General features: G+C 32.8%; 1 protein-coding gene across 1 annotated transcript in view; it reads left to right on the forward strand.

Annotated features, from left to right (window-relative positions):
* Positions 1 to 8,574, forward strand: part of LOC118191011 (hairy/enhancer-of-split related with YRPW motif protein 1-like) — a 33,842-nt gene extending 25,268 nt beyond the window's left edge. Inside the window, exon 5 of the mRNA XM_035361805.2 lies at positions 7,351 to 8,574. Within this exon, the coding sequence (XP_035217696.1) occupies positions 7,351 to 7,922 (572 nt within the window). The 3' untranslated portion in view covers positions 7,923 to 8,574. The remainder of the gene's footprint in view (positions 1 to 7,350) is intronic.
* Positions 8,575 to 15,185: the final 6,611 nt, after the last annotated feature.

Here is a 15,185-nt window from a genome sequence, read left to right on the forward strand (position 1 = left end):
CGTATTCACGTTGTACATGAAGAAAACGACGGAAACAGCTAAAAATACACAAAGGGAGGGTGTTCGTGTATATTGATATTTTCTGAAATTCTCTTTTGTGCACTTTACTCAACATTATTGAATCCTTTAAATAAAAGGCAAAAAAATTTTATGCAATCTTAAAATAAGCAATTAATACCATATAACAAGAAATTAATACAATAAGAATCTTGGTTATCGACTTTTATTTATCTGATATAAATAAACATTAAAGTAAATAATAATAAGAATCTTGGTTATCGACCTTTATTTATTTGATATCAATAAACGTTAAAGTAAATAATAAAAATTATTATCAGGATAAATAATTATTTAAAAAATATTATAAGTTTTTAAATTATAATCATTGTTATTATATTTCATTCAAGGTGTATTGTGCTAATAAGTTAATTCCTGCTTTCAGAATAGTAATGCTAACCTTCATTACCCTTTTTATGGCCTTAACTAGCATAGTCAATGCAATATTTTTGGCAAAGTATTTTTTTTTCCAGTTCTGTTAATATATATTTGAGTATATTTCTTTTATACAACTTTTATAATCTTGTATCGTAATGCACTTTCATTTATTTTCTAATAAAATAATTTTAGCATTATGGGCATAAAAAATATAAAATTTCAAACTAATAAAAACAGACAAACAAACAAAAACCTGAAAGCGTTCAGATTTTATATTACGCCCAAAGGGACTTTTTTAACGTTTTGTGTGTTACCTTTATTTATTAAATATTATATTCTTCTCACTTAAATCGCGCAAAATTTAATTCAGCAGCAATATTGCAAAATATTTAAAAACAGTACATCTTTAGAATTTTCGACAGACAGTCTCGTGCGCTGGAGATAAAAATGCTATTTTCGGTATAATGTTGCCATTGCTCGTTTTGAAATCGTTCAGTTTGTAATCAAAAATTCGTTAAAGTTTCACAAAATATGAAATACATAATAAAAAAATTCGAAATTCGGTAATCCAGGTGCCTATGTTTGGGTGGAGGACTGCGTTACTCATAATTTGATGGCTTTAGGTACCGTCGTTTTTTCAAAGTGTGAGAAACATACTACATACATTCATGCACATTCTTCGTTTAATTTCTTTAAATATAATACAGGGAGATAATATTGGGTGGCAACAATCTAGAAAGTGAAACGGACATTTGTAGTGAAACAACGCAAAATGCCGTTTCGAAACTAATAGCACATCGCCTACGAATTTTTGGGACTGAATTTTTTTTCATATAATCCGAGTGAAGGAATAGTAATAATTACAAACGCACCTCAATTTGCATTCGACAAAGTACCATCTGTTTACGGACAGAAACTTAAATTGAATATTTTATTCGGTTTTATGCAATTGATACATGTCATGGATCGGAAATGGAATTTCATTAAATTTATTTTTAATTAAATGGCATTTTTTATTCGGTTTTATGCAACTGATATATGCAGTTATTGATATACGTCATGATAAAATGTACAAAGACTGAAGTTTGAGAAGCAGTAAAGGTTTCTTTGGTAATTTATCTATTATCTGTCAGTTTGTAACAAAGAAAAATATAACTGTTATATTGTTAATCCTCTCCTTACCACCAGAATGGACATCTGCGCATTACTATTTGCTCCTTGGAGCTAAGTCTCAATTAAAATGGTACTTTTGAGACCATTTTAGAAATTTATGCAAGAGGCGTAACCCGGGAATGAAAGGGTACAGAAGGGTACCAAGTAGTACAGAAGAGCTCTATGAATGTAGCACGACATGCATGGACTTAGAAGTAGAGTATTTTGAAAGAAGGAGGGGATATTCCTATTTTTTATAAATTCAGTCCTAAAACTCTAAAGACGCACTTTGTATGTGCATGCTTTAAATTTTTTTTAATACCAGTTTTTAAAATTGTAGGCATTTTGGAATTTTACGGCGTCGTTTGACTTTTACTTTCTTCTGCAAACTTTCGATGTCAGATAACTAGGGAATATGGAACAATAGCAATGTTCTGTTAAATCGGCAGCCTATCTGTCGGCCCAAGATCAACGTGACAGCTGAAAAATAGGGTTTTAAACTCGCTTCGGTGTCGATCTTGTGCGGATACCCTAAATTAATATTAATTTAATCAAATTCTTACCCTTTAGATCATAATTTCTCAGTCTTTTTAACTCGCGTATCCTTTGGCTTATCATCATTGTTCCATGTAGTCCAACTCCACCCCTGTTATGTATACGTACTAACATCTTTACGTACAGGCAGAGTAATAACATTATAATACATGAACATTTTTATTTTTATCAGTTATTCAAAAATGGTGTACACTGGTAATTATACACATTTAATTAAGTCAAAAGAATAACAGCACATTTTATGCGAACCTTAAGGCGGTTTGGTACCACTCAGTAATTTTAAATCCGGATCGGTAAATGGCAAATACAGTCTTATGTCCGAACTTACGCTGGATAATTTATTTCTGTACTTATGTTTTAAGCAAGTGTATAGGACGGGAATCCCCTGTCCTTTCATACATGTTTGTGAACGGTAGCAGAATGAGTGAATGTCCCGTTGAATAGTTCAGGATATACTTCTTTCAGGCCAACTTTTTATCTTTTTTCTGCTGTTAAGTTTATCTATCAATGTCCAACATCCAACATTACATCTTTTTCTCCGCATATTCTATGCGACCACGTCACGTACTCCTGGCATACGCTTACACTGGTTGAAAAACGCCGTTTTAGGTTATGCACCATTGCTGATACATTGTCTGTGTTATGAACATGTGGATTATTTACCGGTGCCGATCTTATATCGTATTTACTGTGTACAGTATTGATCGTAAGTATGCCTGTGATGACTACGTAAATGTGAAAAGTTTCCTTTTATCCTCTTATTTATTATTATACAATTATCAAAAATTTTTGTTTTATAGTGTTTATACTTAATTATTAATTTTCTGCCGATGTCGTAAATATTTATGTTGAACTCACGCAATGGCGATCCCATGAACTTAAGTCGTTAAATTACTTGGTTTGAATGATAAGGGCTGTTTAAACTTTTAAGCGACTGAGCTTTTTGTTCACAGGTAGAGCTTTTGACATTTGAAAGATTACTTTTATTAGGAGCCGATATTTTCTAAGCTTGTTATTATTTTCCGAAACATCTGGGCAATAAAGGTATTAAGTAGCGTCATAACAAGTGTTTCGAGGCGCAACAGATAGAAGATTCGTAAAACTGAACTCAGCATTCGAAAGGCAGTTATAAATGTTTTCAAATTTTTAAAACATGTTAAATATATTTTTGCGATTTTCTTGGTATCTGAGTTTCGGTTCCTCTTTAATTTTTTTTTTTTTTTTTTAAATAGTGGTAATTCGCTGAAGCATACTTCCACTCTCCCTTAAAATAAAGCAGCGTAACTGGGATTCCGATCCCCCGGCGTGCACACGGCCTCGTGCACGGCGTAGGGTAGGGGTCAGATCGCGGTAATTGTCCCCATCTCGCAGCCGTGGGAACATTCTCGTAGGCCGGAAAGACACGCCAAGGGCGCCAATTCCGGTAGCCAAAGGTTCATGATCCAGCACTGCTGCGGGCCAATTGCCTGTCTGGTCACTTTATTAACGAGCGGCGGGCGATTACTGTAATTTGGAAGTAGGCAGAACCGGAAATAATTAGTCTTACAAACGTTTCGTCTGTTTACCCCTCTTATTCTCCCTCGCCGTTGACGACGGTGCAAATGAAGCAGCGGAGGAGGGTTCTTTTTTAGTTCATATCCTTAGGACCGGCATAGCGTTGAATGTCAACTACTGGATAGGATCGATATTCAACTACAGCATTTCATGGGCATCCGTTACTAGCTCATGGTTAATACAGAAATTTTGGTAATGATGTAATAATGATTAAGAGCATTAACCTTTTCGTCGGGGCTGCGACTTGTATGTCCCATGCATTTTCTATGTTAAATAAGGCTAAAAAAATTAGTTTATTATGGAAATTCAAAATTTACAGCTTAGTGCGGAACAGGAAGCAGACCTTGTTATTCTGTTTTTCTGTTCTTTGTTAATTGAATAGTTGACTAAATGGTTTTAATATATAAAATATTACTCTAAAAACATTTAATACATATCCTAATACATACATTAACCTTTTGACATGGACATTTTTAACCCAATAATGAACAATGTAATAATGAACATTTTTAACCCACACAGTAATCACAGGCCACCGACATACAATCGATATTTTCAAACCATAGACAAGATTTATAATTAGCAGTGGCGCATAATCAAGACGTTAAGTATTTGATTAAATTATCCTTTTTAGGATTGTTGCATAGGATTAATACCAGCAGAGAATCGAAATCTCTTGAGGGCTTTCGGGTAATCCAAATAATTATTATTAATCACAAATGTAATACTTCTTTATTTATCGCACGTTGGTATAAAATAACGCTTATAACAAAATGTAATCTAAAATTTCTACTAAAATACCTTTCTGAATGATACATACATCGTTGAGCAATATACTTTTTTAACATTAAAAATAACTAAAAGATCTTATGCGTCGTCAATTGGCGACAACGTGCTGTGTTTCTAATCTTTATTTATAACGGACAAAACCTCGTAATTTTTTAATTTTCGCTTATATCACGTAAAAGAAATAATTAAGAAGATTTAATTTTGTACCCCAATTATCTCTAAACTCTTAAACCAGTCATTGATGAAGGCAACTGAAGAAACGTATAATGAAGATTAATAGAGTCTTTTGCAAAAGGAGGGGGGGGGTTGCTTGAGTATTTACAAAAGAACTAAAATTGATAAAACGCATAATATTCGATAAATAAACTTAAGTCTGTCAGAATTAGACCTCTGATAAATGTCCTGATGGGAAACAATTAATAACACGAGGATAACTGTTGTTATGATTCTCAAACGATGGTGGACGAAATCTTTTATATCCATAAAGCGGATTTATAGCGTCGTGTAATTCGCAACTCGAAGAGTCCTTAAATCTTATTATTTAAACAAATAAATGATCTAAAAAAGAATAGCATATACCCTCTATATCCAAAGAAAAATCACCTACAGTTGAAGTTGGCCCGGCACTTCATAAAGTCGCCACTGTATTTATAGTTCCTTAAAAGTGGCAGTGAGTAGTGAATTCTAACTGTATAATATTCCATATAATAAAGATCTTTGATTTAAGATTAAGAACTGTATTAGTATTAATAAACCATTTTAATTTGCAAGAGAATTTCTTATGAGTGTCCATCATTTATTCTAATGAATCTACATTTCCCGAAGAAACAAAATAGGAGATGGGGAATTGGAAATCAGTTGAAATCGTATTTGATATAAAGGAAGCTATGACAAATTTTGCTGAGCTAACATGTATTCGTAATTTATACTTTGTCTTAAGTAAAAAAAAAAGGGGGGGGATAATAATGAATAAAAAAGTAATCCATAAAGCATGATAATTTGACATATAAAAAGGTATATCTCTTTAAATATATCATTATCCTTTAAAAAAAGGACAGATAAAAACAGAAAACTTTGCAGGGAAGTTTCTTGACAATTGTTCTCTCAGTCAAATGCCAAAGGTGATGCTGTCAGAGCAGAGTTGCAAGTGACACGCGTGCAAGCTATCATATGCCCTCGAAAAGAAAAACCCTTGTAATCTTGTCTGTTGATGTTGTTTCCCACGAAAATCCGTGTCTCACCCTCACCTCTCTCCCTCTTCTGTGTGAAGCAGACGGCTGACTAAAAAAGTAGGTGAATCTTCGAGGAGAATTTTTTTAAAATTTTTTATTTCTAGCGAACGCTGTCTCGGTGAATTCTCTTGTCTCACGGTACAATTTGCTCCTTCTCCTTCCTCCCACGGCTATTCTTTTTTTAACAATGTGTTTTGTTTTTCTGGTACATTTGCAGTTTCCCTTCCTTTTATCCTTAACTGGTTTTGACGCCATTCTTTATAACAATAGGACAAAACAAGACACAAGTGATGTATGACGATATATTGCTTTCTCTTACCTTAAATATAAATGGATGCTTTACTGGATCGAAGTATTTTCTTCGCTTTCCATCCCCATTTAGTAGTTAATTTCATTCACTTTCATAATATCTGTTGATAATATTTCTCATCTGCTAGTGCTTTATGTGCTATAATCATATGCTTTGGTTAACACATCATATGGGACAGCGGCAGGGCTTAATTTTTAAAACGGGATGCTGGAATACTTTAGAAAGCCATCAGGAAGGAGGGAGAAAATAAATAAATGAAATATCTAATAATAAAATCTCTACATATAATAAAAGAAAGTGTCTGTCTCTGTGGTATGTGTGTGTGTGTGTGTGTTTCATTAGTGCTGCTCGTAAACGAAAAGACCCAGGGCTGCGAAATTTGGTACATTGGTGCATCTAGACAAGAGCCAGTGCAACTCGAAGCGATTTTTTCAAAATTCGAATCAGATTTTTTTTTTAACCTTAAGCAACTTATCATGTGACAATATAATTTTGCCCAATCCTGTCACCGTTTTGATGACGAGACCCCTGGGAGACGGATCCTAAGATCTTTTACCATTCTTTCCTCAACTTTTATCACCTCTCGAAAGCACTTTAAGCTCAACAACTTACCAGCGGGATGACTTCCGACGTAAGGGACAAATCACCAAATGGGATTAATGTCATCCTACTGGAAAAAATCTAATCTAGCAGCCACCACAGCAGGGTAATGGCTGGCAGATCAGACAGAGTTACTTGAACACAATTTAAAAATATATGACTTTCAGGTCAATAGTATTTTAAGACTCCTCATGCTCCAGAAACCACTGTACGCTTACAAACAGCCATGCCTTCTCCAGAATTTGAACCCGATCCAAGACTATAACCACCTTGTCGTGGTGGTCATTTACTATTAATATGGATAGGAATGAATCGTGACAGCGATGGAACGTTATGCAAATATAAGATGTATAGATGAGAAACGGCTAAATGATCTTTCCAATATATGTAATTTTAGGTTTCATGCCTTCACTTACAATGAAATAGCTTACACATGGATTCGAAAAAAAAACATGCTTAAAAAAATAGTGTGATCTTTTATTTATTTTTATTATTATTTTTTTTTTATTTCGGCATTTGGTGATAATTTTTTATTTCTGTTGAAACTCCATCCTCCACGTACCAGATTTTTCATTTATATTTTACCAGACTTGAATTTGAAATTTTTATCATTATTATTATTTTCTTTCAGACGTATTGTGCATATGCAGTTGCTCATTAATTTTTACTTAAAGACAAACTTATTTTCTTTTTTTTTTTTTTTTTTTTTTTTTTCCCTTATAGGAATGGATGTTTTCAACTTTGATCCACATAATTTTGTGATGGACTATCATGGTATCGGCTTTAGAGAGTGTGCTTCGGAAGTGGCGCGCTATTTAGTGGGCTTTGAGGGATTAGATCTACAAGATCCCTTACGGCTACGGCTCATGAGTCACTTACAGTGCTTCTCCGCTCAGAGAGACTTGGCCCTCAAATCCCCTCATCAAAGCGCCACTGCCCATACACCTTGGTTTTCTACACTTCCTGCTGTGCCGACTCCCCAATACCCAAATATGCATTCTAGAAACAGTGCACGAGATCTCAGTTTATGTAGCAGCAGCAGCAGTAGTGCAGGCGGATCAGAGCGTAGACCCAGCAGTGCAAGCAGCGCAATGTCTGTAGATATCGGCAGTAGCACAGCCGGATCGCCAATATCAAGGAGGCAGCCACAAATCCCTTTGAGTCCGACTGCGGTAGGTAGTTCAACCTCACTGATGAGCGGCTTTGGACGATCTTCTAGTCTTATACCTGAGGGTCCAGCTCAACCATCTCCTATCCGCCCGTACAGACCATGGGGTGCAGAAGTTGCATATTGACACATTGCAGAAATTCATAATGTTCATAAAAAAACTCACTTACGAAATCCGTTCAGTTAAAAAATCTGCAGATAGCTGTCCAAGATTTCAGAGAAGAGTGATTAGGATCCGTTGAATTCCTGAAGAGCAGACATGTTTTCTAAATAAAAATGAATAACAGGATTAGGTTTTTGTAAGAAATATATGTATATTACGACAATATTTTTTTTTGATTTTTTATGTGCCTGTGCTATTGTTGGATGCAGAAATAAGTCAAATTCTTTCATCTTGAAAAGTCACATTTTTTCATCACATTCTTGTATTGCTTTCACCTACAAGAGCATGAAGTGATTTTACGCCAGTACAACGAAGAATCCATGGACTCAAAAACTGTCGACTGCTGTTTTGAAGTTTTTTTATTCTCAGATATTAAAAGAGCTTAGGAACATTTAGACTTATGTGAATGGTAATTTATTTTTGTATATAAATTGTTAAAGGAAATAGCATACGTCTAGAAATTTTAGAATTCGATCTCATTGCAAAATATTGAGAACGCCCTTTTTGCATTAAGAATACATCATACTTAAATAAAGTATGAATATTTACGGTGAATATGCCATTGTTTTTCTGAAATATAGCAAAGTTAATAATAAAAATTAATCTACAGTTTTGATTTTTGTTGCTTTGTGTCATTCTTTTGTAACAGTAGGTGAAATATTATTTTTAATGTATGTAGAAATTCAGTTAATATTGTGAATCTTTATTAATTTGAAAACAGTACTGGTATGATTTTTCTGATCTCTAAAAATAACAATGTAGTAAAATATTAATTTTCAAATTCTTTATGAAAGATTCTTCTAACTAATTAATAATCAAATATCTGAGTTCACAAATTGAAATTCCTCCACATTATTCCTTAGTCTGTGGTGTGGAAAGCATCCACTTCTATATCTCTCCTAAATATAGCTCGACTGGCGTAGTAATTGAGTTTAAAACCTGTATACATATTAGTACAGTCAGTCTGAGCTATTCCTACTCTTTAAACGGAAGACTTCATCAGCGTGTAGCTGGGCAGCAGCAGCAAGGACTTTTCAGACTTTTCCTTTAATTTTTTCGTCCTCCTGTACTATCTTCTTTGAAAATGTTATTTGCAAATCTATATTTAGCAACTGATTTGTACAAGTGTAAAAAGTACAGTGTGATGTGTAAAAGAACAGTGTTGGTATTTTTCTTTGCCAACAAATCTACCATTTCGCTTCCATATATTCCACGATGAGATTGAATTTATTGTGTTAGTGCTGAATGTCTAAGCTACAGAATATTTAAAATTATGCATGCTGTTTTGTAGTCTTTAGCTACCACTTTATATATTCTCTCCCTGGTTTAATCTTTGAAAATCCAAATATACGAAATAATAGCATGAATAGCAATTACAGAGTCAAACAAGATAGCAACCTCTTTAAAACTGCTGTTTTTAAAGAATAATTCTTGAGTACTATCACACTTAAAAGAGTCATATAACGAGCAAATAACCTCGACAACATATCGACACCAGCATTTTCTTACGAAGCACCAGCATTTCATGCGAAGCGAAATCCATCAGTATAAATAGGCTATAATTCAGATTGAAAATAACTGCTTAACAGTGCCATAGATTTTGCTGCCTGAGGCAGTTTCTGAATTTGCCGGCCCTCTTGATACATAAGCAAATAATTTTTTAAAATGTCAAAATGACATATAAAAATATAAATTAAAATTTTGCCTTTGTTTTTGAAGAAAATTTTGATTCCAGCAATTTTTATCATTTATTTTATTTTGTGTGTGTGTATTCCAGAAACCATCGACTGCAGTATGCAAGTCTACTTAATTGTTCTAGTTGCTGTGATTTTTATTTAGAAAACATTTCTCACAATTAGGAACATACAGCAATTGTGAAAAAAATGTTCGCAGCAGAGTATTACGTTACTTGAAATTTTGTTTTGAAGATTTTACTTTAGAATAGATTGCAGAATTTCAAAAGGACTGCCTTTACACATTCCTGTTTCATTTTTCCAAGTAATAATGGAAATAAAACTCTAAAATATTTCTCTCTTACTGAGAAATTCGTTTTTGTCAACGTGATCACAACTCAGTTGAGATTCATAATTTGCAGTCAAAAGTTTCGACGGAATAAAAAAGGGTATAGGAAGTGTTGAAACCTAATGGTGATTTTATAATGTATTTCTCCCGCCTTCCTAGCGTGCCTTCTGGTGTAATGGTCTGCATGCTGGGCCGGTATTCCAGAGGTCCGTGGTTCGAATCCCGGCGAAGGCGATTGTTAATTTTTCATCTTCCCTGCTTCCAAAAATACCTAATGTTTCTATAATTTCTTTGAACACTTTATCTGCAGAAAAAACTATTTTTCTTCTTAACTTAATTTCTCATTCTTCTTCCACCTGCCTAGACAATTTACATGACTAGACCTGCCTAGACAATCTACATGACTAGGCTCTATAACATAATGTTTCACGTGGAAAATGGCCCCCAAGGCTGACCACCATCTCCACCCCCTTCTATGTCACTGCTGCTTTAATTACCGCATTTTATTTATCAAATCTTCCCCCGATTGAAATTCTGTAGCTTTTTGATGAATATAAAATCTCTAACTCGTATCTTAAATGCGCTCATATTCGTAATATTCGAAATAAAGTAATTACAAAACTTTTCTGTAAATATATTATTTTAAAAGAACTTCATGTGAAAAGTATATCGCTGCAAAATATTTACAAACGGTATAATAATATCACTAATTAGAAAGAAATGAATTTGTAGCATTAATCCTTACGGTCACTGGGTTATTAAAATTTAATTTTCATTATTATTAGTTTGATAAAGAAAATTTCAAATGGTTTTTTTTTTTTTTTTTTCATAAACTGCTTTTGAAATAGAAATAGATTTGTCACTAGTTAATAGAGTTTATATAATATTAAATGTTCTAGTCTTGGGAGTATAAAAAGTGAACTATTTATTTGAATGACCACCTCTGATAGTGACACATTTGTCAGGAACATAATTAAATAACAGTACTTAAAATCATCATAGTTTTGTTAGGCTACAGGAAACTGGCATTATCTGTAATTGTGGAGTTGATTGTTTTAGAAAAGTTTCACTGTATAATCAATTGATTTAGGTGTAGTAATTTTTACGTGGGTATGAATTTTTCAGAAGTAATTGAAAGTTTTTACAAGACAATTAAAACCAAAGCTTTTCGAATCATGAGTCTTGTAAGGGCACTGTTTTAGCATTGCTTTCAAATATAGTTAGAGTAATATTTAAACATTATTTTCTTGACATATTTGTCAGGAACATAATTAAATAACAGTACTTAAAATCACTCATAGTTTTGTTAGGCTACAGGAAACTGGCATTATCTGGAATTGTGGAGTTGATTGTTTTAGAAAAGTTTCACTGTATAATCAATTGATTTAGGTGTGGTAATTTTTACGTGGGTATGAATTTTTCAGAAGTAATTGAAAGTTTTTACAAGACAATTAAAACCAAAGCTTTTCGAATCATGAGTCTTGTAAGGGCACTGTTTTAGCATTGCTTTCAAATATAGTTAGAGTAATATTTAAACATTATTTTCTTTAATTAGTTACGCTGTGGAAATGGTAGTTACAATTTTCTGCACTAAATTTATTTGTTTGTATAGATATTAATGTAAATAAAACTGTTTGTAAACAAATGTAAACTATATGTGCTATATCCGCTTAATTGCAATGATAGTAATTTTAACTGCGTTTGTATAAGGCTGTACAGAAGATTTATTTATATTACTAAATACTGCACTATATGAATTTCATTTGGCATTGTAAATACAGGAAATGAGGTATTTTTATATTGTATAATCTACTGTCAATAAGAATAGCTACCTTTTCAGTACTTTAAATTTTACTATTTAGAATTTTTATAGTTCAAAATAATATTTCTATACACTTTTTAAAGTATTTTTTCTACAATAGAAATCTAAATAAGTTATACCTAAAACACTGACTCAAATTTATTCTAATAATTCATCGCTTTAGTTAAATTTATGTTCGTTCCTTTGAGATGATATATGAAAAACATTTTGTAATAATAAATTATTAATATATATAGGTAAATGGTATTTTTATATATATATTTTCTATAAGAATTTAGTTTCATTAAATTAGTTATTTAATAAATGGATACTTATAATTACGTGTATATGAGTATATTCATACTTATTCACAGAGATGGAATTTTTACAGTACGAAAGTTAATTAATCTTTTTTACATCAAGAACATATATATAGTATAAATACCCATTATGTTATAGATTTTATTTATATAAAATCTGTGAAAGATTATATAGCAATAAATGTGAGATATGGAATAAAATATTATATTCTATGATATATTTCCGTAATTCCCGAGCTGTGGGTTGAGAATCGGTATTTGTTGAGACTTGTAAATTTTTTAAAGTTCGTTTTGTTGCAATATAATTTATTGTATTTTGAGTATTATTAAGTTTATTAATATTTGATACTTTTCCGTTTTGCCGGCACCGGCGATAAATTTGCCAGTAATGGTACAATTGATGCCAAAAAGAATATCCTCACTGGTAACCTTTTACGCCTCATTTTCAAAATAAGTCGCAGCCATTTCTTATCAGATTGATTGTTTCTTTCAATACTGGCATACAATTACATAGAATTTTTACCAGATAGTTCAATTTTATGCCCTAAGACCGTTCGCGGTAATTAAGTCAATTAGAATGCAATCACACCGCTCACCCGAAGGCGAAAATAAAATATAGAAAAGGCAAAGTCAAGGGTTAAATTCATCCATTCTAATGAGAATGCACTAGCGAAGTAAAGTACTGCGGTTTTACATAATTTCTAGTAAGCTAATCGTACGAATTGAAATAATTCTTGCATTTAAACTTTTATTCCAAATTAAGATTTAACTTGAAATTAATGTTGATAATTACTGAGAGAATTAGATTTTTGTAACGGAGTTTACTAGAGATGAGATCACTTGGGGTCAAGTGATACGAACCAGTAAATTCTTAAATTAACGTCTTTTTACAAATTTATTGTCTTTATTTATTGGCTTTTTACAAAATTTTAAACGATATTAAAATGTTTATTCCTTCAAAATAAAAAATTCTCAGAACTAACATTTGTTAACATTTTTTGTGTATATTGTACGTTGTCGCCAATAAAGTCTGCTTGGCGGGATTTGCGCCGGCGAAACGGAAAAGTACATTATATTTTATATTCATGTTTCATTTATCTTCGACATGTATTAATCTCAAAATGATGCAGTGCAGAGAGATTCCTAATTTTAGAATATAGAAGGAAAATTAATTTTACGATGCTAATTTAATCTTTTACATATTCTTTATTTTTCTAATTATATACATATATCATTCAATGGTTGTGAATCATGACTTTGATTATTATCTTTCTATTCATTTTATTTTCAAAATTATATAAAGGGAATTTAAAATTTTGTAAAGAGAATTTACACAAATATTTTGTAATATGTTTATAGATATTGACATGCATTGAGAAGGACAGGGTTTGTAGGCTTCTAGATATTTAAAAAAAATTATTTATTCGCATTGAATTTTATTTAAAATTACTCTACATGCTTTCTCCGCCATTAATTCTGTACATTTCATCAGTGCTAATTATGTACTTCTGCTGGTTTATGTTTTTATGAAAATTTGATCTACAGTTCTATTCTCGTGTATTGTTTTTTTATAGGGATTCTGTATATGGATACCCGTCTCCGCTATGGTATAATTCTATTGGTTTTGTTTATGGGTTTTTGTCTACTGTACTGTGCAGCGATTTTTCCAAGAGGTACCTTTATTGGTTTGTGGATTTTTGTGTACTGGTTTTTACAGGGATTTGGCCTATGGGTACCTATATAGGTGTACGTGTTTTTGTCTACTGGTTTTTACGAGGCATAGACCTACGGAGTATCCATTTTTTAATGGAGATATGGCCTATGAATATGCATAAAGTTTTGATTTCTGACTATGGGTTTTACTAGAATTTCATTTATGGTACCTACAGTTCTACAGGTTTCTACAGAGATTCGGTCTACTCGTATCCGTACAGTCGTACATGTTTCTGTTTATAGGTTTTTACGGGTATTTGGCCTATGGATACCCGTACAGTTATACGGATTTCTGTTTATGGGATTTGGCCTACGGTACACGTACAGCTGTGCGGGTTTCTTTCTATAGGTTTTTACGTGGATTTGGCCTACGGGTACCCGTACAGCTGTACGGGTTTCATTATGGGTTTCTACGGGGATTTTTCCTACAGGTACCTGTAGACCCGTAAAAAATTTTTATGGGTTTCTACGGGGCATTTTTAGCAGAGCGTTCCAGTCATGGAAGGTGGTCTATCTGCTGCTGCTGACATTACATTTGATAAAGGGATCGCTTTTACAATGGCGTAGTCCCTGAGAAAATATTCAATATTGATTCGTCTTAGTGTCTGTTGTCAAAGCTCTCTCGAAGAGCAGTTCTTCATGGATTTCTTGGTCCATAATATTGCTAATCCAGACGAAGTTGACTTATCCAATCATATGGAGAAATAAGTCGTTTGCAATTAATTACTCAAGGAACTTTCAACATCATCACTGCTTTCATCAATACATCTTTAAACTATGTTTTTGCTCAAAGGAATTTTTCTGAAAAGTGTTGTGAAAGTTTGTGTAGAAATTTTTAAAAAACTTCTTCAGTAGCTGGTAAAATTAGCTGTTTTCGCATAGTATGCGACTTTCCTCATTTTGCTGTAGATAGTGAGATATTGTTAAGATGCCTGCAAACCAACATTGTCTCTTTTTGCCGTTGAAGCGAACATAGTATCAACCGTATGTCCTTTGTGAAGTTTTTCTTTTTGTGTTTGAAAGTACCTGCTGTATTAGAAAGTACCTTCTCAAATAATCCTCCAGCTTGGATGGTTTCATAGTCATGGCTTAGAACTTTGCTGGAAAAAAAAGGCAAAGGAATTTGCTGAAAAGGTGTTTGTCCGACAGAGTGCGTCCGAACTTCAAGTAATTAATTAGCACTACATTTTACTTTACATCCGGCTATGTTATATGTGGACGAAAATTAATCTATTTAAATATGATGTGTCAATTAATTCCTGGTATAAAATGTTGCTGAAATCTTGAGTTAGGTATGAGGCGTATTTTAAGGTAGCTTTTCGTTTTACTAGGCTATAACACAAAAAACACCAAGCGTTCATACAGGGCGGT

The sequence above is a fragment of the Stegodyphus dumicola genome, chromosome 4 (assembly GCF_044657685.1).
Source record: "Stegodyphus dumicola isolate Sdum_Otavi_A_Nest chromosome 4, ASM4465768v1".
NCBI lineage: Eukaryota > Metazoa > Arthropoda > Arachnida > Araneae > Eresidae > Stegodyphus > Stegodyphus dumicola.